This window comes from Halichoerus grypus, chromosome 6 (assembly GCF_964656455.1).
Source record: "Halichoerus grypus chromosome 6, mHalGry1.hap1.1, whole genome shotgun sequence".
NCBI lineage: Eukaryota > Metazoa > Chordata > Mammalia > Carnivora > Phocidae > Halichoerus > Halichoerus grypus.
This window is the reverse complement of record NC_135717.1, coordinates 24,019,326-24,040,511: the sequence shown is the minus strand read 5'-3', so window position 1 is coordinate 24,040,511 and position 21,186 is coordinate 24,019,326. Positions and strand designations below refer to the sequence as shown.

Genomic DNA, 21,186 nt, shown 5'->3' with positions numbered 1-21,186 from the left:
GAGCATTTTCAATGTGAATAGGGGAAGACGTGTATATATGTATGTATGTGGATATATATATGAATGAAAGCCACTAAGAAAGTCATTTGTGAGTTCTTTGACTTGAACTCTTTTCCACTTTGCTTACTTTCTCCTTCTTCTATTATGCCTTAAGGGCTTTCTTTGTTGCACTGCATGATCCTGTCCTGTTAGGCGCCCTCACGTTGTTGTGTGATCATGATTTCCTGAATGTCTTTTCTCATATCTGTCTTAAAGGCCCAGGGTGCATCCGAGGATGGAGAGCAGAGAGCCTTTAGGGCCAAAAAACGAGAACTGCAGGGTATGTTATTTTGGGGGAAGAAATCCCCATATGGTGGCAATGAGTTTGCATTGGGAAGGGAAAGAATGCCTTCCTGCCTTCAAGGTCTTGCCCTTCTCCTTTCCCTATCAAACCGAAGTTCTCAGGTCATGTGCACATACACACACAAAAGAAAACTCATCCTTTCCAGAATATCAACGATGGATGGAAGACCATTGCAATGCCCTGAGTTCTTTGAAAACCACTCAAGAAGCCGAATTGAAACTCCTGAGGAGGAAAGTGGGTATCGTGGTGGATTTCTCTAAACAGAGACGAGTGGCTGCCGAAGAGTAAGCTATTCTTGTGTGAATTGCCACAGATACTATTGTATGAATTTCTGTGACGGCCAGTCTAGATAATTGTATTTCTTTTAGAATTGGCTCTAGAGTGTTTTTGCCAAATGCATTCTGTAGGATTGTGCCTGCCCTTCCTGCCTTGATGTGTGTGACCTGCATTTCCCTTTGTGTTCTAACTGCTTGTCACGCTTGTTGTGTGACTCCTTGGAGTAGAAGAGGGAAGGTACCATCATTAAAAACGTTGATACCTGGATCCCCTCTGGGTCTGTCTGCATTGTCCTTTTGGTTTCCGTGTCATCCCATGTTCTTATTAGCCCTGAATTCAGTCACTTTTGGTTCAGTACGAGACTTGGGTCAATAATGTGGATAGAAAAATGGAATTGTCCTGCTGCAGAGACACTGGGAGTTTCTTTGTGGAAAGTGGGTTGGGGCTCCAGCAGTCCTGGATCCCTTCATCCAGTGTACGACTGACATCACTCACTGTAGCCCAGTCCCTAAGAAGGCCAGGGTATTTCCCATCCAGCTGATTTTTTTAGGTGGAACTCTCCTGGGTCCCCGCCAAAGCCTGCGGGTTCACTAGGGCTCACCTTTGCTGGCTGACCCTGAACTTGACTCGTTTCCTTCTAAGCCCATGCCCATAAAGTTGTTCAGCTTCTTTCCAGTTCACTTGCCTGTTCCAGAATGTATTGATGTGTCCTGGGGAGATTGGCTCCCACTGCCAGGCTGGCCTTCTCCTAGGCTTCCTTCTTCTCCATCTGGTTCTCGTGTTTCTTCATGTACTCTTTAGAAATTGGGTGCATTCGCTCACGAGTTTGCTCTTTTGTCCAGTGTTTCCTTGATTTTCTCAGGAGGAGATCAGGACCTTCGAGTCCCTCATTCACGTTGAAAAGCAAAACTGTTCCCTGTCTTCCCTGGACACTCAGCTTTGTGTTATTCCTTCCCACAGCGGGGGTGGGGGCTGCTCTGTGTCATTGGCATCCTGGTTCTGTTCATTGGAAATTTCTTTTGGGGGTGGGTACAGTGTCCTGACCACCTTTCTGTCTTCTACACTTTACAACTGAGCCACTCCATTACAGCCGCTCCAGAAAGCATTTGCTGAAGGATTGCCTGAGAGACCAGAAGCAAATGCATGTGTCTTTCTCTGTCTGGAGCTTTTGACTCCGTTTCTAAGAGTCTTTTTGCATGTGATCTTGAGTAAATCAGGTGTCCTGTTGAAACCCTTTCAATCAACACCATGAACAAAAGAGTCTGAGGGCAACACAGCAAACCAGCCTTTCTAAGCATCGCACGTTGCTGCCTTCACTATCAGTGAACTCAGTCTTGTTCAAGTCGGTTGCCTCCATGCAGTTGATAGTTTTCCATCTGAAATCTGTTGCGTGGAGAGAACACACTGACTATGTGACAGTTCACAGCCTTTTACACTTGAGGACATATTGCCGGCACTAAGATTGGCCTCTTCAAAGGAGGAGGCGGGGGTTGTAGTTGGTGACCCAGAGATGTCTGGGAGTGAGTTGCCATGCTGATGAAGCCATATTCTGGAAGGCTTCCTTTCGGGTTCATTGTGTCAGGCACAGCCTTGGTCTGAGGATCAGGGCTCCCCGTGGAGGTGTACGACTAACGATGGTCCCCCGCCTCATCCTATAGTTGGTCAGGCTTGGTTTTTCACTTTGAACTGAAAGGAGCCTTCACCGTCTCCGACAAAAGACCAACTCTGAGAGGACACAAACTGCAATGTTACTTGAGGACTTGATAATGAAGTAGAGAAGTGTAAAGACAGCTCCGATTGCAACGACTTGGCAGCATCCGGAGTTTGATTTTTCTTGAACCCTAAATGGGACCTTCAGTTCATTTCCCTCCTTGTGTTGTCAGTCTGTGCATTTATGAGGGACACTGGAATCTAGGCCATCCAGTGTGCTGGGAGGAATGACGGTAGAACTTCTGGACCTTGGCTACTGGACCATGTCTATACCTTTCCTGTCTTAGGAAGGTCGCAAAGACCCGCCGTGACCTGGAGGCAACAGAGAGTCAGCTGTCAGCTGCCGTGGAAAATCTGAAAGGAATCAAAGAAGAAACGGACAAGTACAAGTGAGTTCAGACACTAAATATTAGCGGCTCCTGACATCCCTGTTCACTTCGTATTTTTCACTTTTCTTCATTGTTTAGACTCAATTCCCATGTAATAGAAACAAAAATTCAGAGGCATATCCAGAGAGAATTACCAGACACAAAAAGTGAAGCTCTAGAAAGAACAAAACCATTTCATTACTAAACATGTCCTGATCCCCAGCGCTGGCCTGATTCTGTGGAAACTTCTTCCACGCCATCGTCCCTGGGGGTGGTGTCAGTTGTCCTAATCTTGAGGAAAGCAGTTTGTCGTAGGATGAATCCTACCCATAAAGCCGGTAGTGCCATCTGATGGCGCTGGTCTTTGCAACCCTGGGAACCATGGCGAGGATAGAAGTTTCCCAGTACACTTGATGGCACACTTGTCATGTGATAAATTAGGGAAAGATTGAAAATGGGTAAGGAAATTATGTCAACTCTGAACCCTGCAGGGGAAGAAAAACGATTACGGAAAAGAGGTAGCAATAGCTTTGATCCTACTGTGCATTATAACCATGTGAAAAGTGTTTCCTGTGTCAGGATCAATTGTATGAGGGGACAGATAAGAGGAGAATGGCCACGTGGGCAGATGATTTAAAATCACAGCCAATATTGGGTGTTATCTGACGAAAGCAATTATAACTCACAGGCGAGAAGTCGGAGCGTTGCAAGATCAGCTGCGGGAGGCAGAGCTCACCTTCAAACACAAGGTAACCTGAGTTGTGCCCCAACATCCTGGCCCCTTCGCGCCTCCTGCAGGTGATGGAAGTGGCCCTTAGATCCCTGAACATGGGCTCTTGGTGTGTTGACTTTTTCAGATCGCAGCTCATGAGAGAAGTGCTCTAGATAACTGGGTAAGTGTTTTCTTTTTCCTCCTCTTCGTTTGGGGCACAGTCCGGCATAGCTGAAGGTGGATGTGTTTTTCTCCCCCAGACTAAGGCTCGGGTTTGGGAGAGGAAGATAGTGCAGCAGAGCAGGGAGAACGCCTACGTGAGACACAGGTGTGCGAGTTTGACGTGCCCTTTTCTGGGTGTCTTGAGGGGTCAAGGCTAAGCTGTTTAGTGTCTAGTAGAGGACATGGTGTTGTAATTCTTGTAGACGTCCATTCTTTTTCTGTATTCAAGATTGCCCATGATGAGGAGAGGGACGCTGCCTGAGGGATCCATGAGGCAGGAACCGATGCCGGGAAGACCTGAGACACAGAACCGTGTGCGGAGAGGTAGGGAGCGTGCTGTGAAATGCAGCAGCCTGATCTCTGCTAGGAAAGCACACGATGTCCTTCCCGTTCCTGTGGGTGATCACTGTGTGTCCTGGAGAGAATCACGAGCACTACCTAAGGACAGCAGGTCGTCTGAAGGGGTGACAGGAGGGTGCTTTCCTCAGGTGCCCACCGGCAGCAGGGCACCTGTCCCTGTGACAGGTGGAGCTCATGCCCCTCCCCTGACTGCAGACCCTCCCCCACCCCCTCTACCACCCACCTACTGCAGAGCTGAGCCTGGAGGAGTTGTGAGCCCGAGCTCCCTTCCCACTTTGACGCAACGGTGAAGACTTTTTGGAAAAAAACAAAAATTGAGAAAAATGGCATTTATTTACTCTTTATGGAGGTTCCTTGATTTTTGTTTTATTTGTCATCGACAGTAATCTATTAATCCGTGAAAGTCATGCATTTTACTCCTCTAATGTTATCGGTATAAAGCCACAGCTTTACTTCTCAATCTGCCTATTTTTACTTTGCTCCTGACTGTACGATTAGTCTACTCCAATTCTTCTCTTAAATATTTACGTAATAGCCAGTCACACATGCTAGGCCTCATCTATAGACTGAAGGATTGAACCGTCAACTGGCGGCCTGAGAAAAGAATGCATGCCGTTCATGTTGAGGGTTTCTCCATTTTTAGCTGGTTGAGCCCAGAGCAGTCTACTGCCGTTCCCTTAGCTATGAAAACACCTGAAGCAAGCTGGGCGATGGTGGTCCCATCCTCGAGGGGGAGAGGCAGAGGTCTCCCCCTTGTCCTCAGGGGTCAGCAGAGACATTTGAGAAATGCTGTGTGTCTGAGAAGGGACCCAAGAGTGGGACAGAGGGGAACGTGTTAGGGGCGGGTTTGGAGGGTGGGTTTGAATTCTGCACAGTCGGTGCTGGTCTGAATCCACCTCCATCTGTTCTAGGGCTTTGGTCTGATGCTGAAACTGGTGCGTCTCCCATGGGGAACAGGGGCACCGAGCCTCCTAGAGACCGAGGGATGAGCAAGGTAACTACCGTGGCCTCTACCAGGTGTTCCGGAAACTTCTCCCTTTCTGAGCAGCACCCTGTCCTGGCCTTGTGTCTGTTGGGTGGGTTAGGGTTTGTCTGTGGTGTCGTTCACCTTTCAAAATACAAGCAGTTCACCCAGGGGCTGACAGGCTTCTCCATTACAGATCCTCACCTTCGGTGGCACCTCCTGAAGCCACAGGTGCTTAGAGGTGAAGGATGGCAGGGCGCTCACTGTGTGTGTGTGTGTGTGTGTGTGTGTGTGTGTGAGTGTGTGTGTGAGTCGACCCCTGCCCACCCACAGTGCCCGGGCGGGGACTTAGCTCGAGGAGGATGACACGTCACTCCACAGTGAAGTCTCTGGCCGGCCTGACTGCCAGTCAGTAGGTTACGATCAGGTGCGATTGGTGTAGTGTTCATGTTGGGGTTAGATGATTTACCTGGGACAAGGTCTGTGGTAATCCTCACAACTGGAAACTAGGGGAAACTCTCTCTCCATTTTATATTGCCTGTTTTGCAGTTTGGCATGTTCTTAGATAGGGCAAGTTTCGTAAGTCATCCCTGTTTGACTTCTGCTGGTAAAAATGCTGTACAGAATCCCTCTACTTGTACCCTTTCGACGACTGTTGTGAATTTCCAAAGCTGTTGGGTGTACTGGCACACACGATCTGAAGGGGGGATGTCGGTGATTAGCTGCATGACCCGGGCCTCACAAGCCCTTCAGTTGGGCTTCTAGGAGCAGGTCTTTTTGGTCTTATGTCACTGTGAGAGCTGGTTTCTTCTCTCATCACACGTTCTGGAGTTGTCCATGAGAAAACATAAACATTTTTGTGAATTCTGTTATTTAGCCTTCCCATCTTAATTTCCCACTGGACAAAATTGCTCTGGAACTCAGTGTGCGGAAAATTCCGAAGACTGTGTTTTAAGATAAACACAGCCGCTGCACGTAAATAAGGGCCATTGGTACCATGTTCCTCTGGGAAAACCCTTTTCCAGGTCCACTATCAGACCACAGGCCCCTAATTCCTCAAGGGTCTTTGTGGCCTGGACAGAAACTGCAGAGAGTAGAAGACCGCTTTGTCAGGAAGTGAGGCAGGTGGGGACAGTCAGGGGCTTTGCGGGCAAGGGATTCACCTCGAGTGGCTCAGATTCCTTGTGGAGAAAGGGCATTCAGTTTCACCACATTCTGCCTATTCTTTTTTTTTTTTTAAATATTAATTTGACAGAGAGAGACAGAGCGAGGAGGGAACACAAGCAGGGGGAGTGGGAGAGGGAGAAGCAGGCTGCCCGCTGAGCAGGGAGCCCGATGCGGGGCTCGATCCCAGGACCCTGGGACCATGACCTGAGCCGAAGGCAGACGCTTAACCAACTGAGCCACCCAGGCGCCCCACATTCTGTCTATTCTTAACAAACCCAAATCTTCTGCGGTGGTTGAAGAGGAACGATGAAGTGTTGTCCACGATGTCAATGCCTCCGTGTCTGGAGTGTGGGCTGCTTTACTCGTTTCCAGTGATCCCTTTTCACCCTTTAAGACACTACTTCTTGGTAGTGAACGTTGGCAGACATGGGTAGTGATGTTTGGTGACAGTAGGTTATTCCTGTAACATCCATTCTCCTTCCTCACCCCACCCCCCTTATTATAGAAGGCAGCTATTGGGAGGGATAAAGTTTTCTAGCACGATGTGGCTCTCCTGGAACATGGTATTGGAGAAGGAGCAGGATGCTGAGAGCTCTCTTGGGTTTCAGCTCTTGGTGTTGCAACTTTTGTGTGTCTTGCCCAAATATTTTCTCCTCTGTTCTGCAGGTCGGTACAGATGTGAGAGGGTTTCCTCATGCCCCAAGGCCCCCCCATATGCCCTACCACATGGGGCAGGGTTTACCAGGCTTCACTGGCTATGGGCCACCTGCACCTCCTCCACATGGGTGGACATGGGGGCCTCAAGCACAGCTCGTTCCTGCTACACATGGTAAGATGATCTGAATTGGATGACCTGAATCGTAAAGCCTATTCATAGTTTAAGTACTTCAGTTGGTGGGGAAGATGTAGAGGAGGTACCAGAAGGCTTTGCAATGCAAGGATCGACCTGAGTGAGGACATAGTAGCATTCCTCACCTTTCTCTGGACATCCATTTCATGGACTGTCTTGTTTCACCCTACAGAAATGGGCAGCAGGTGTCCGCCATCGAGAAGAAAAGTGACAGTTTGCAAAAGACAGACATAAAAGCTTTGCCCATGGGCACTGCCCAGACACAATGTTTTGGGCCCTGGGATGGATGAAGCACAACCTCAAGTCACTGTGACTTGTGGAGGCCCCAGTTGTCCAGTGTTATTCATTAGCTCTGAAAACATCTGTCACTGGGTGGACTGATCACATCCTCAGGTGTGGGGGACTTGTGTCTCCTTTGTCCACAGGGGTGAGAGGAGACCTGTGAGAAACGCTCTGAATCTGGAAGGGATGTGGGAGTGGGAGAGAGTGGAACAGGGTGGGGCAGGTGTAGAGGGTTGGCTTCCATCCTGCATGGTCAAGGCCAGTCTGAATCCACCTCCGTCCCTTGTAGGGCTTCGGCCGTATTCAGAAACCTGTGGCACACAAGGGGACAACAGCGGCACCCCGCCCAAGAAGGTCCCACAGAAGGACCAGGTAAATACTGTGTCTTTCCTCAATTGTAACCATTTCTGGAATCCTGTTCCTGTCTGGGCAGCACCCTGTCCTGACCTGTGTCTATTGGGTATGTCCTGGGATCTGTGTGTGGTGTCATTGACCTTTCAATATGCCAAGTCTTCATTCGGAGCCTACAGACTTCTCTGTTTCCAAATCATCACCTTCCGCGGGGCGTCCTGAAGCTCCAGGTGCTTAGAAATGAAGGAGAGCAGGACCCTGCCCTTGTGTGTGTGTGTGTGTGTGTGTGCATGTGTGTGTGTGTGTGTAAACTCCGGAGGAGAGCAATATGTCACTCCACACTGAAGTCGGCCAGTCCCGCTGACTCCTTGCAGTTTGCTTTCCCGCGAGAGCGGTAGTGGTGTTGGTTTTCGGGTCAGGAGACTAAGCTGGGAGAATGTCTGCGTAATCCTCACAGCTGGAAACGGGAAAGCCATGCCCTGCCTCACACTTTGTGCCACGTGCTTTGGGCAGCTGTGAGTGTTGGTGGAGAAGGTGAGCTGCGACCTCACGTGCGTTCCATCTGTGTGGGTGAAGACGCGACCCGGAATCCCTCCAGTTGCACCCTGGGTGAGATGAAGGTGAACTCTGCCAGGGGCCAGGTGTGTGGTAGAAAAGGCCCCCCGGAGCACAGCCGTGAAGAGGGAATCCCGGTGACTCCCTGCAGGGCCCACGGCTCACACACGTTTCAGTCGTGCTCCCGTGAGCGGGTTCTGATGCGCTTTGGTGGCTGTGCCAACTGATAGCGTCTCTCCTGATCCATCCTGGGAGGGTGACGCCTGCTCTCCAGACACATTGGTTTGCATCCGGGGATGCAGAATCGGCCCCTCAGTGGTTCTCGGCACCAAGGACTACGACTACGCATTTGCTCTGTGCCTGAGCTGAGGAGCATCGGAATGCCGGTGACGCAGATCCACAGAGCTGGGTCTCACGAACTCCTCGGGATCGTGTTCTTCTCAGCACTTTTCCCGGTCCGCTGCAGGACTCCAGAAACTCCTGTCTCCTGAGCGGTGTCTGTGGCCATGGACAGCACTTGGGAGAGTAGAAGAAGACCCCTTTGTCAGGGAGGGAAGCGGAGCAGGGTCAGGCGGGTGCGGGTGGGAAGCAGTTGGACCCACGAGGGGCTGTGATTCCACGTGTGGACACTGGGCTTCTCCGGACTTCTCAGCGTGTTTTTGTTCTCACTGAGTCACATGGCAAGCCTCTGGGGCCACACTGGACGAGGGGATCAGAGTGGGCCTGGACGCAGATGCGTGCCTGTCTGGCATATGCTGCTTATGGGCCGTTTCTTGTGGCCTCTGGTCACCTGGTAGGAGAAGACGACTTGACGTCCCACCTTCTCAGACATGGATGGTGATGTGTGGGGACACTACGTTCTTTCCTTCCCTGGTCCTTGAGTGTGTGGTGGCACCAAGAGGGGGACTAGGGTTTAGTGGCACTGGTGCTCTGCTCCCTGGAAGCTCAGGGTGAAGAGAGGGCCAGGTGCTGACCCCTGCTTCTTTGGGTTTCAGGTTGGTGGGGGTTCTGCTTCTGTCTGTCATAGCAACATTCCTTTGGTTTCTGTTCTGCAGAACCCTGTGGATGCAAGAGGACCCGCTCCTGTACCCGGCCCACTGGGTCCACCGTACCCCACGGATCCCCCTTCATCACCATCCTGGGGTCCTGGGGCACATCTCCCTCCACCCACCCAGTGGTCTCTGCGTCCTTACCCTGCACCCGAACCTACAGCACAGGGTGGGATGATATGAATCGTATGAATTGACTTACAATGTGTATTGTCTTCTTTCTTATTGAGTTGGTGGGGCAAAGGCTGAGTTTGTGCTGAGGCCTTGACATTGCGAGGGGAAAACCGCCAGGGGGCGCTGTAACATCCTGAGGTTTCTCAGGACATACAGGTGTTGTGCTTGGCTATTTGCACACACTGAGCGGGGGGGGGGGGGGGGGGTGGGCGGGGAGGTGCCGTCGTTGGGAAGGAAGCGTCTCTATCGCACAATGGCAGACATATATTTCTTACCGTTGGGCACGTCCAGAGTCCACAGTTGTTGTTCTGGGTGGGATGAAACACACCTCTCACTTTGTTTTCAGCGTGTTGAGTTTGAGCTCTCATTTCCTTAGTTATAGAAACACCTGAAGCAGGGCTATGGTGCCTTGATTAATCATCAGGGTAGGGGTCTGTCCCTTGTCCTCGGCAGTCAGTGGATACTTGTGGGAAACCCTCTTGTCCGGTAAGGGAGGTGAGAATGAGAAACAGTGGCAGATGCTGGAGGCAGGTGTAGACGGTTTGTTGGAATGTTGCTCAGTCACTTCCAGTGGGATGGTCTTCCGTCTTTTCTCTGACGTGGGTCAGATGCAGACGCTGGGGCATCCTCCATAAGGAAGAGCAGTCCTGCATGCAGGCCTCTCATGTTATGGGAGAGTGAATGTTGCTAAGGACAGGATCACTTTCTTCAGGTTGCTCAGGAGACGCCTTTGATGGACTTTGTCTTTCACTCACACTGAGGTGGTCGGCAGGGCCCTTTGTGGTGAAGGAGAGCCGCTCTTCTCCAAAAGCTGGGCACAGCAGGTATGCGCATGCACACTGTACAGAGACCATATTCTGTGCTCTGGGAGGGATGAGGAGGGAATTTCAGGTGTCTGAGAGCAGCGAGGGACACATTCATTAAACGACATAGATGTTGTGTTCCGTATAAGGGAAGCACCAGCGATGCATCTGAAGGACAAGAGAGGGAGCCATGAGTCACTAGAAACAGGAGGCTGTGGATGAGAAGGATGGAGGTGCTCAGGGGAGTGGATGGGCCTCTCTCGGGTAGAGCAGAGGCTGTTCCTGCAGGCCAGCAGCTTGAGCAGTGAGTGTGAGGACACCGTGAGATCCACACCGGGTTGCTGCCTGTGTCCGTCACACGGCGTGGATAATGCAGTTATTTGTATCAGAACGTCATTGTTGCCATAAAGCTGTTCGTTCCTAATCTATAAGGATTGTTTCCTCTGAATTTCTGAAGGTTCTGAACTGGGTGAAAGAATGTGGTGGAGACTTGGGAAATTGAACTTGGTTCCTTTGGGGATTCTTGTCTGCCTGAGTTTGTGGGCCCCAGTGAGAAAAAGTGAAGACGGGACCAAGATCAGCAGAGTGGCTGCCTTGGCCTTCAGCCCGAGTCAGACTCTTGGTGGGGAATTCAGGATTGACCAGGAGCCACCCTCGCTGGATCCCTGTCACTACGCCTCTGCCTCTGAGTCACCGCTCTGCCTGCACTTTGCATCTCCCTGAACTTTGGTCACAGTATCCTGCGGATTTACCTGTGTTCCTGCCCGAATGCCAGCTCTCCGTGGGGCCTACTCAGAGCCTCAGCTTTGTTATCTGTGAAAGGGGAGCCTGTCGGATTCTGAGGTCATTAGAAGAATAGGAGTTGAAGTACATAAAGAATCTGCAGGGGCCCCTGGGTGGCTCAGTCGATTAAGCATCGGACTCTTGATTTCTGCTCAGGTCATGATCTCAGGGTTCTGTGATCGAGCCCCAAGTCAGGCTCGGCGTTGAGTGTGGAGCCTATCTAGGAATTTCTCTCCTCCCCACTCCCCACCCCCCACCGCCTTTCCAGCACAAATTTGCCCTTTTTTGGTCTCTGTCTCTCTGTCTCAAAAAAAGAGAAAGAATATGCAAAATATCTGGGCTGTTGGCCACTCCCCCTTCTCACTGTTTACATGAAAATAGCTCCATCAGATGATCATCAAAAGATGTTCATTTAAGTCCACAACATTACACTGAGAGTATAACACCTCAGCCCAGAGATTGGCATCCTCATTTCAAAAATAAGGCAAAGACCCCCTTTTTTTTTCTATTAAATTTTAGGTCCTAGCCGAGAATGAAGTAAAAGATCATTCTGAGAACATGTCCATGCAGAGATTTATATCTGAGATGTGAAGACAATTATTTTCTATTACATACAGACTCACGGAAGCAGCCACACACTCAGGTGTTCATTCAAGGCCTCAGATATACCAGAGGAAGCAAATGCATTTAGGAAAACATAAGGTCACAGTGTACTAACCCAAATCTATCTGCCTTACAGGACAGTACATTTGATATTTGAAGACGTCCCTGAGCAGTAACAACCAGGCTGTGTGTGCATATATTTAGAAAATTGTCAGATCAGCCTAATGTCCTGAGTGTTGTCCCTGCCCATCCTGTCCCCTGTGCTCTGTCTCTCCTGGGATCCCCCAAATAAACCTTTCACGGCTCTGTCTCTGTGTCAGCGTCTGCCATCAGGAGGCCCTGCAGTCGCTCCCCTTCCAGTGCACAGTGTGAGGCCCGTACACACAGAAAACAAACCGGCAGCAATGGTGGTGATGGAGGAGAGTAGCAAGATTCCCCTTTGTGGTATCTTTACTGCAAGGGGCGTAAGAAATCCTTCTGGGGAGGCGGACACAACATGTATTTAAGTCTGTTGGTGGTTGTATTAACTCTGGTGCTAGATACTCTCGAGCACATGGCGCCTGCTCGTTTAGGGGGTGTGTGGTGATGAGCAGGACAGGTGTCTGTCCCCAGGCAGTGGTCTGTTGTGATGGTGAGGAATGAATGAAGCATCCCTAGTGGCCCTGGGAGACCGGTGAGGAGGCCCTGCATTAATCCAGATTGTGTGCACTGGTTTCACCTCACCAGCTGCCCCCCAACAGCAGGTGGGCTCTGAGCGGGGCTGATGGTGACAGTTTTCTTGGTAAGACCCACGATGCCCCATAATCCTCCCCCAGTTTCCTTGTTGAGGGATGGGCAGGGCAGAGGCCAATGACAGGAGACCCATTCCTCCCTCACCACACAGGAGGAGTTGGGTGTATGCTTCTGTCACTGTTTAGGTCCTGTACTCCAATCCATTCTGCACCAGAACTCCTGGGTCTTGCAAAGCCCTCCTTCTTCCCGGCTTGTGGAAGCAGCCATCCCCCAGTAGCTTTGGGGTCGTGGCTGGGCCACCGAGGTGTCCAGGTCTGTCTGTCCACATGCTTCCCAGGAGTGGCTGGGAAGTGCACTGCTGTGGTCAAGGTCAGCCTGAGCAGCCTTTGAAAATGGGATTGCCATGCCCTGTGAGCAGGGTCTGGGCCGAATGATGGCAGGAGAGAGGGGGAGACAGGAGAGGTGGTTCCCTGTGGTCTTGGACAGGGCTGCACAGAGCAGAAGGCCCGAGGGCCTGGGGAGAGAGGGAAAGAGACTGTCAGGGAGAGAGACGCTGAGTGAGTGGTGGGGGGATTGGGCAAGTCCTAGAAAGCGAGAGGAACCAAGAGAGAGACACAGGGTAGAGAGAAGCAGAGACGAAGAGGAATTTCAAGGATGACAAGAGGTTGCTGGTCTAGGTGTATGGAAGTGGACCATGGACCAGGGTGGAGGAGGTCGATGTAGGTGCTTTGAGCATTGGGACCAGAGAAGGTGGGAAAGCCGGTGATCAGATTTCCCTGAGCCCAAAGCTCCAACCTTCCTAGGGCTGAGCTTTGCAGAGGCCGTTTCACTTGGGAAGATGGGCACACCCCCTTTTGCATGGGGTTGTGGGGCCGAGCCTCAGGATCTGTCATGGAGAGAGATGGCTTGGCTGGACCTGAGCATGCTCTGTGCCTGCAGCTGAGGGGCCCTGGCTTTGAGCATTGTAGGGATTCCCAGTGCGGCCAGCAGGGGGCGCCCGCGCACCTCCACCGGGAGGGGGCGGTGTCCCCGCGCGCGCAGCAACTGCCTGCTGTCAGAAGACGTCATGGCGTTATCCGAGCCAGGGTAGCTCAGGGCAGGAGAGGTTGCTGCTGCCCCCTGAGGACCCACTAGCCCTCCGAGAGCCAGAGCTGCGTTTACCAGCAAGTTCTGCCGCCGCCCTGGGGAGAACCTGGGGCCTTTGCAGCAACTTGGTGCCTCCTGAGGAGCGACGGAGAAGCAGCCTTGTTGGCTGAGTGCTGAGGAGGGGGCTCTGGGCGGCTTCCCAGGACCTGCTGGTAGGTGAGCAGCACAGTCGCTCGCATTTTGGGGGCTGTTCCCCTGGTTTGGTCCTTATGTTCCCTGAGGGTATTTGAACCAGAGGTATTTTCCTCAGGGGTCCGTGGATTGAGGGGTCCCGCGACGCCACGTCAGAGATGCTGTGGTGGTTTTGTTACACATGCAGGCTGGTTTCTGGGGAGAAATCCTGACTCCAATTAAGAGGAAGGGGAGCAGCATTTAGTTGGGAGGTGAACACACTCACTGCTGACTCTCAGGACCTTCTAGAAGAATGAGCTGGGATCCCACTGTCTGATTTCTGCTGGAACCGACCAGAGCCCCAGGTAAAAACAAAGTCCCGTCCAGTGTGTAACCTTAAAGGGAGAAACTCTCAGGGAATTATCAGCCACTGTCGGGTTTCTTTGGGAGGAAAGAGACTTGAATGTAGGACAGAGAAGCTGTGATGAAACCTCAGGCACACTGGGGACTATCAGAGAGGCTCACTGTTTTCAGGAGGAAAGGGGGCAATTTGGAAGGCTGTTAAGGACCAAAGGTCCATTGGCGGCATCTGGTAGTTCCAAGTGTTGTAGCTTCTCATGGGTGAGTCCTGTTGGAGGAGGTGGGGGGGGCATAGAGAGGTGAGAATCGAGTTCTGCTGGCTGGAATAGTGGCGTATCCGTGTGCGCGGTCAAGTCCATGTCTTCCTGTTGGGTCCCCACTGGATCTGGAGTGGTAGTGTGTGAGGGCTCCCCCTGCCCAAACCTCCTGCCTGTGTTTTGTGACGTTTCCCGTTATGAGTTTTCAAAATGACGCTTTTTAAAAAATTTTATTATGTTATGTTAGTCGCCATACAGTACGTTAGTTTTTGATGTAGTGTTCCACGATTCATTGTATTTGTGTAACACCCTTCCTGCTTCTGATCAAGATTTGCTTTGATGAGCAAAATACATCAGAGAAAGATAAATACTGTATGATTTTACTCATCTGTGGAGTTTCTAAAGAAAAAAAAAACAAATGAGCAAAGAGAAGAAAAAAGAGTCAAAGCAAGAAACACTCTTAAGTATAGAGAACAAGCTGTTGTTACCGAGGGGAGGTGTTTGGGGGAATGGGTTGAATAGGTGATAGGGCTTAGGTCATGCACTTGTGATGAGCACCAGGTGTTGCCTGGAAGTGTTGAAGCGCTAGATTGTACACCTGAAATGACTATCATAGTGTATGTGGACTAATTGTACATAAAAACTTTAAAAAAGTTTCCTTGGGAGAATTTCTTTTTCTTTTTAGGATTTTATTTATTTGTATGTATGTATGAGAGAGAGAGAGAGAGACAGAGAGGCAGAGGGAGAAACAGGCCCCCGCTGAGCAAGGATCCCAATGTGGGACTCAATCCCAGGACTCTGGGACCATGACCTGAGCCAAAGGCAGACGCTTAATCGACTGAGCCGCCCAGGTGTCCCCGGAAGGCTTCCTGATCAACAGTCAAGTTCTTTGTATTTAGTGGTTTTGTGTTTGAGTGCCAGCAAAGCTTTTTCAGATCGGCATGTCTCACGTTGGAGGGAATGTGCATCGCGGTTGGAAACTACTCAAGTGACACTTGAGGAACAGGGAGGGTTAGATGGGAGAAACTCTCACGAACTTCCCATGTGAAGTCTGTATCTGCTCAAGATTGAGACCAGTGAGCCAGCATCACTTCATTGGAGACAGTGTTTCTACAGAGGATTGAGAGACAGCAAGTACAGAATCCAAAACAAGATGACAATTCCAAACCATAGGTTGGTTTTAATCCAGGACCCTAGGTCTGAAAGGAGCCAACTGAAAATATTTATTGGCACTTGTTTGGACTGAAGGCAAACCCGGAGTCCTGTATGCCTCCTGGAAGTGTCCTCCCCCAGTGGCTAGGAACAAAAGAGACCAATACTGCAGGAATGCACTGAATGAAATCACTGAGCACATTAGGGAACCTAGAGTACACTGAAGAACATGAAGCAATAGTTAGAGAACTTGTTGCAAGAATAGGAATACTTCTGGGACATTTCAGAAACAGACTCTCTCCTGAGTCACTGTGGTTCAGGCAACGCGAGTGGCCTTGCCCATCTCCCCAGCTGCCGCTCCTCTCCCTGTTACCGTGTGTCCTCCGGAGCCCTCAGGGTTTTGAGGCGCACATCCATGGCAGCCCAGGGCCCAGGAGCTGATGAGAAACACAAAAGTGGAGGGTCGGCCGTTTGGTGCTCCACTTCTCTCCCAGTGCAAAACCCCTCCTCCACACACTTGCTTTCTCTTAGTGTTGTTGCTTCCCAGCGCGTCCAGGGACTCATCTCTGGATCCAGGGGCTTGAGGCTCCCACTCTGGCCATGGACAAAATGGTCTTCCTGGCTGTGGACTCCAACACTGGGGAGATGGACTGGCATGCCCGCAGGAAGAGGACAGTCATCTGTGGGGCCGACCCACCCGGCTCCCTTTCCCCATAAACACCCAGGACATGTGCACCATGTCTGAATAGCTGGAGACAGAAACAAAAACCCATGACTTTATGGGGCTAGAAATGAAATAGTCTCCTGAGGGAATCTGTAGAGTGGGAAAAGGGGGGAGGGGAAGCAGTCCACACTGAGAGAAGGTAGGGCTGTAGCAGAAGGTGGTTTGGCTTTATCAACGTCTGCGCTGTGGGTCCTGTGCTCTTTCACTTACCACTCCACTGCCTAAACCTCTTTGGCACAAGATCGCCATCCTCAGGGTTATGGGGGAAATATCCGTGGCACCCCTGTGGCACAGTGAGGGTATCAATTCACACCCTGACTTACGCCAGGAGACTTGAGACCATACGACCATTGCCACGACAGAGGCTCCAACCCTGATGATGCTGATTTGAGACTCTCTGGAAGAAAAAACGGAGAAAGATGAACAGGGTAAAAAGACACTCCCTAACCCAACCATATATCAAGGACCAAACAAACCCAAGAAAAGGAGGAATGGAAGAAAGAAAACTGGATACAGGAAGAGGAACCCCCCAAATTAATTCAACATAGGTTCACAATTGGGCCCAATTGGAAATCCAAAATTTACAGGGGCGCCTGGGTGGTTCGGATGGTTAGGCGTCTGACTTCGGCTCCAGCCGTGATCCCAGAGTCCTGGGATTGAGCCCCATGAGAGGCTCCCTGCTTGGAGGGGAGTCAGTCGGCTTCTCCCTCTGCCTCTGCCTGCAGCTCCCCCTGGTTCCTGCTCTTTCACACTTGCTTGCTGTCTCTCTCTCAAATGAAGGAATAAACCTTAAAAAAAAAAAAAAAAAAAAAAGAAATCCAAAATTTACTAAGATAATGTATATGGCAAAAGATAAAAGGAGGTCAATTGGCTTTTGGCCCTCTAAAACATGGGTTCTGAATTAACTTTAATGTCTGCTAAGATGTACCAGTTGGGTAACCTTCATGGACTCAATACCAGGGCTCCAATTATGGTTATACCTAGTAAAATAACCATATTTTCTAGCTTCTGTATTTAATGCTTTGACATCAGGCCTTGCTGACTTTGGAGGGACTGTCCCTGGCAGGCTTACTTAATTCTTAGAAAAAGTCAACAACTTGCCTGTGGGCATACCTTTCACATCTAAACCAACCAGTACAGAACCCTTACCCCCCAACCACCTCCTCTTAAGAAGCTCTGGGCCACTATGCCCTGCCCTGATCACCCCAAGGGCAGGGACAGACTACTGCAGACACCACTATGGCCTGGAGCCCACTGAAATTATTCAAACTAGCCAGTCTTAAACGTGCTTATCCTGCCTCACCTGTCCCTTCCCATGGAAACCACAATAAAGGGTCTTGCCCACATTTTCCCTTCACTCCCTCTTTCTCCTGACCAATCCTGGTGCTTCCCCAGGTGGCCCTCCATGGCTCTCAGAACCTCCTTTCTTGGGATCTGTAAATCTACAAAACTTCTTCCATTGTGACAGCTACTTCTATATCTTCCTGACTTATCATACCTGATTAAAATAAATCCTGGTCCCCTTAAAACCTTGAGACCCCTAGGGCCACCTGGGTGGGTCAGTGGGCTATGCTTTCTGCTCAGGTCATGATCTCAGAGTCATAGGATCCAGCTCCATGTTAGGCTCCGTGCTCAGGGTGGAGTCAGCTTGGGATTCTCTCACTCGGCCCTTCCGTCCCCCCTCCCCCCCCCCCACTGGGCTCGTGCACTAAGTGTCTCTCTCTTTCAAAGAAAGAAATAAAATCTTTAAAAAAACACAAGGGAGCCCAACAAATTTAACGATGGGGAATATTTTGCTAATATAGATTTGGTCAGTATGTTCTGTTCCATGCGTATTTCAACATCCTCTCAGTCAAATGTGCCTTGACTTTGAAGGGGACACATTTTACCTTGTTAAGCACAGGGCACCCAAACCTCTCTGCTATCACAAGCATCTTTGTGGGCAGGATCTTCCTGCACCCGTCTTTCTCCAGGAACATAGGTATGACATCACATCTACGACTACCTACGTGAGGACATCTGTTTGACACACTTGTTAAGGACATACAGGTGCAGGGGCCACTGGGTGGCTCAGTCCATTAAGCGTCTGCCTTCGGCTCAGGTCACGAACCCAGCGTCCTGGGAACAAGCCCCGCATCAGGCTCCCCGCTCACTGGGAAGCCTGCTTCTCCCTCTCCCTCTGCCCCTACCAGCCCCTTGTACTCTCACTCTCATGCTCTTTCAAGTAACCAAATAAAATCCTTAGAAACAAAGAAGGACGTACAAGTTCAAAGTCTGTCAGTATTTTTTTTTTGGTTCTGGAGGCAACATATTCCTTGTTTATAAATTTTACATAAGCCCATTTAGGCTGTTACTTGTCAATGAGCCCATGCTGGGTGGGGCTCCCCTCAACAAAAGGCTCTAGGATCTGTCCAAAACACCTGTGAGGGGGCGACTGGCTGGCTCAGTTGGTGAAGCGTCTGCCTTTGGCTCAGGTCATGATCGCAGGGTCCTGAGATCCAGCCTGGCAGGGGACTCCCTGTTCAGTGGGGAGCCTGCTTCTTCTCCCACTCCCTTTGACCTCCTCCTCCAGCTCCAACTGTCTCTCAAATACATAAATAAAATCTTGAAAAAGAAAAAATCACCCGTTAGTGCTCCAAGTAAAAAGGCTTTAGCAACTACCTCTCCAGCTTCCTGGAGTCCCTGGAATTGTCCATGGACTCCCAATGCAAGAAATGGCCCTCCTTGGCCCTGGGTTATAGACCAGGAAAGAAGCAATTGCTGACCATGCACTGGGCTCTCCTGGAAACGGAGTCTCTCACAGACTCTGAGCCTTCATATCCCGCTGTCTGCTGTTCCTCGGGTCATGATACCCCCACCAGCTCAATGTACTTACCAAGGCCTTCTTGCTACAGGCTGAAGCCAAAGTCTGCATATCCAACCTGCAGGTGGGGGTGGCTGCTTCTGTCCACAGTCCATTGCCAGATTCCATGGTGCTGGAGGACGTCAGCCTTTCCTTCTACCCCTTGGCTACCTCAGGATTCCCTTGGGATCAACTGAGTGACCATCAATGACAGTTGATACATTTTGGTTTTGAAGACCAACTCCCCCTCTTGGTCACGTGACAATTTCACTTCCTAGAGAAGCACCTGTCCTAATTCTTAAAAGTCTCAGTCCCAGGTTGAAATTGATGTCTAGATATCAGAGTCCACTGTGATGGAAAGCCTGAGATTAAGATTCAATAGGCAGTGTTGTCTTGGTAGCAGGGAACATCAGAGGGCCTCCAATGGCCTCGGCCTCACTCAAAGTTCCCTTCCCCCTCTGCTCCCACAGATCAGGTCTCCTGGCCAAACGACCTTCTTTATCCCAGGGACCAGGCACAGTTTCTCCCCAAGGAGTAAGGTCCATTTCCCTGACAGCGTGTGGAATTATCCAGCAAGCCAGTCATGCCCTCCTGCAGGAAGAAGGGCTCACCGTCACTCTCCTGTTACTACAAGGTCTGCCCCCGCCCCAAAGCCCTTCTTCATTCTGCTCCCAGGTAAAACCCCCTTGTGGCCCTGCACGGTGTGCGCCAGGAGTATACATGGGTAATAAATTACTGTCGAGCTCATCTGTTCATCATCCGGACATCCCATAACTTTAGGGTGGGAATCACTCCCTTTACCAATGGGTGAAGAGGAGAAAAATGAAATCCTTCTGCTTTGTACCTTTGTCAAGGCACAATGATGAGGCTCATGCACTTGAAGTTATTTGGATAATAATCTATTTGGGGCTTGTAAGAATTCCCTGGGGCTAAAGGGCGGCCTGTATGTGAATGATGAGCAGGAGGGAAGGCTGCAAAAGCAAGGGCTTGGATGGTCTCTTAAAGGTCGAACTCCAAGCAATGAGGGAACCCACAAATAATGACAGCAGGGAAGTCACATCAGATTTTCATCTCAGTTCGCCCTGACAGCAGCATGGAGAATGGATTCAAAGGAGGCCGAGAGTGGAACCAGCAAGATCAGTAGGCAGTCTACTGCACTAGTCTGTGCAAGAGACAGGAATGGGTGAACCAGAGCACTGGCAACAGAAAGGGAGGGAAGGAGTTAAGATATTTGGCAGGCGGAAGATACAGCAGAATGGAAAATTAATGGAATGAGATCTTTAAAGAAGTCTGAATGGGAGGCGCTTGGGTGGCTCAGTCAGTTTAGCGTCTGCCTTTGGTTCAGGTCATGATCTCAGTGACCCGGGAATCAAGCACCACATCAGGCTCCCTGCTCAGCAAGGGGCCTGCTTCTCCTTCGCCCTCTGCCACCCGCCCTGCCTGTGCTCTCCTGCTCTCTCTGTCAAATAAATAAATAAAATCTTTAAAAAAAAAAAAAAAAAGAAGAAGAAGAAAAGAAGTCTGAATGGATGGTTTCCAGAGTATAGTGGAGTAATTAGCCTGGAACTGCAAATGAAGATTTGCAGTGGCTTTTGAGGAAATGAAGAAGGGAGTTGACCATGGACATTTGAAGTAAAAACCGATTAAATACTGATCAATAGGAGCTAGTTAAGTAATTTAGGGTATATCCATAAATGCCTGCATTTCCTTTTAAAGAATGAATTGGAATTCATTCACATTTGTAAAGATCTCCAAGGCAGAGTGATTTTTTTTTTAAAAAGCAAGTCATAGAATACTATACGCCCAAATAGACAAATATACATATATTTCTAAAGGCCTGAGATAAATCAGGTTACCCATGAAGTAGATTCCCAGGCAACATAAAGTGAAATGGAAAAAACAATTAAAAATAAAAAAGGAGAAAGAGAAATGGGACATAGATGGGAAAATCAAACTTGCATTTTTAAAAAAAATGTATTCATCTTAAACTTTCATGCTATACACCTAGTTTCTCAAACAAAGCGTATGTGCTCGTGTATTTGATAAGTTTGGAACATTAAAACAAGTTGATGTTTTCCTTACCAAAGGTATATGTAGATAGGTGCTCCTTATGAAAACATCAAAGCATTACAAACAATACTGGAAGTACCATTGACCACAGCCCCCAACCCCACCAGTGTCTACTCTCATAAGAAATAACCACCATTTTCAGTTTGGTGAATACCTCTGCAGTCATGAAAAGATGCCTGTTTTTGTTAACTCATAAAAGAATATCTTTATTAAGCTGAAA

At 49.8% G+C, this 21,186-nt stretch overlaps 1 protein-coding gene and 1 long non-coding RNA gene across 3 annotated transcripts; both read left to right on the top strand.

Moving 5' to 3' along the window:
• The first annotated feature begins 260 nt into the window (after window positions 1–260).
• On the top strand, window positions 261–3,789 carry LOC144382042 (transport and Golgi organization protein 1 homolog). The gene is made up of 6 exons (XM_078074027.1): window positions 261–319; window positions 489–627; window positions 2,617–2,718; window positions 3,386–3,446; window positions 3,555–3,590; window positions 3,670–3,789. The coding sequence occupies exons 2-6, from the start codon at window positions 503–505 to the stop codon at window positions 3,787–3,789; spliced, it is 444 nt and encodes a 147-aa protein (XP_077930153.1). The 5' UTR covers window positions 261–319; window positions 489–502.
• Window positions 3,790–4,973: 1,184 nt separating this feature from the next.
• On the top strand, window positions 4,974–9,406 carry LOC144382070 (uncharacterized). 2 transcript variants are annotated; one of them, XR_013448465.1, is made up of 4 exons: window positions 4,974–4,985; window positions 6,789–6,951; window positions 7,544–7,626; window positions 9,216–9,406. It is a non-coding gene; the product is annotated as an uncharacterized LOC144382070 (long non-coding RNA). The 2 variants fall into 2 exon arrangements; XR_013448464.1 differs by lacking the exon at window positions 4,974–4,985 and having other exon boundaries at window positions 6,632–6,951.
• The last annotated feature ends 11,780 nt before the right edge of the window (window positions 9,407–21,186 follow it).

What these genes read in the sequence shown, in the direction of transcription:
- LOC144382042 (XM_078074027.1), top strand. Translation starts at nt 503, where the DNA reads ATGGAAGACCATTGCAATGCCCTGAGTTCTTTGAAAACCACTCAAGAA. An exon ending in AGACGAGTGGCTGCCGAAGA is followed by an intron (nt 628 to 2,616) that starts GTAAGCTATTCT and finishes TTCCTGTCTTAG; the next exon opens with GAAGGTCGCAAAGACCCGCC. An exon ending in GAAGAAACGGACAAGTACAA is followed by an intron (nt 2,719 to 3,385) that starts GTGAGTTCAGAC and finishes TATAACTCACAG; the next exon opens with GCGAGAAGTCGGAGCGTTGC.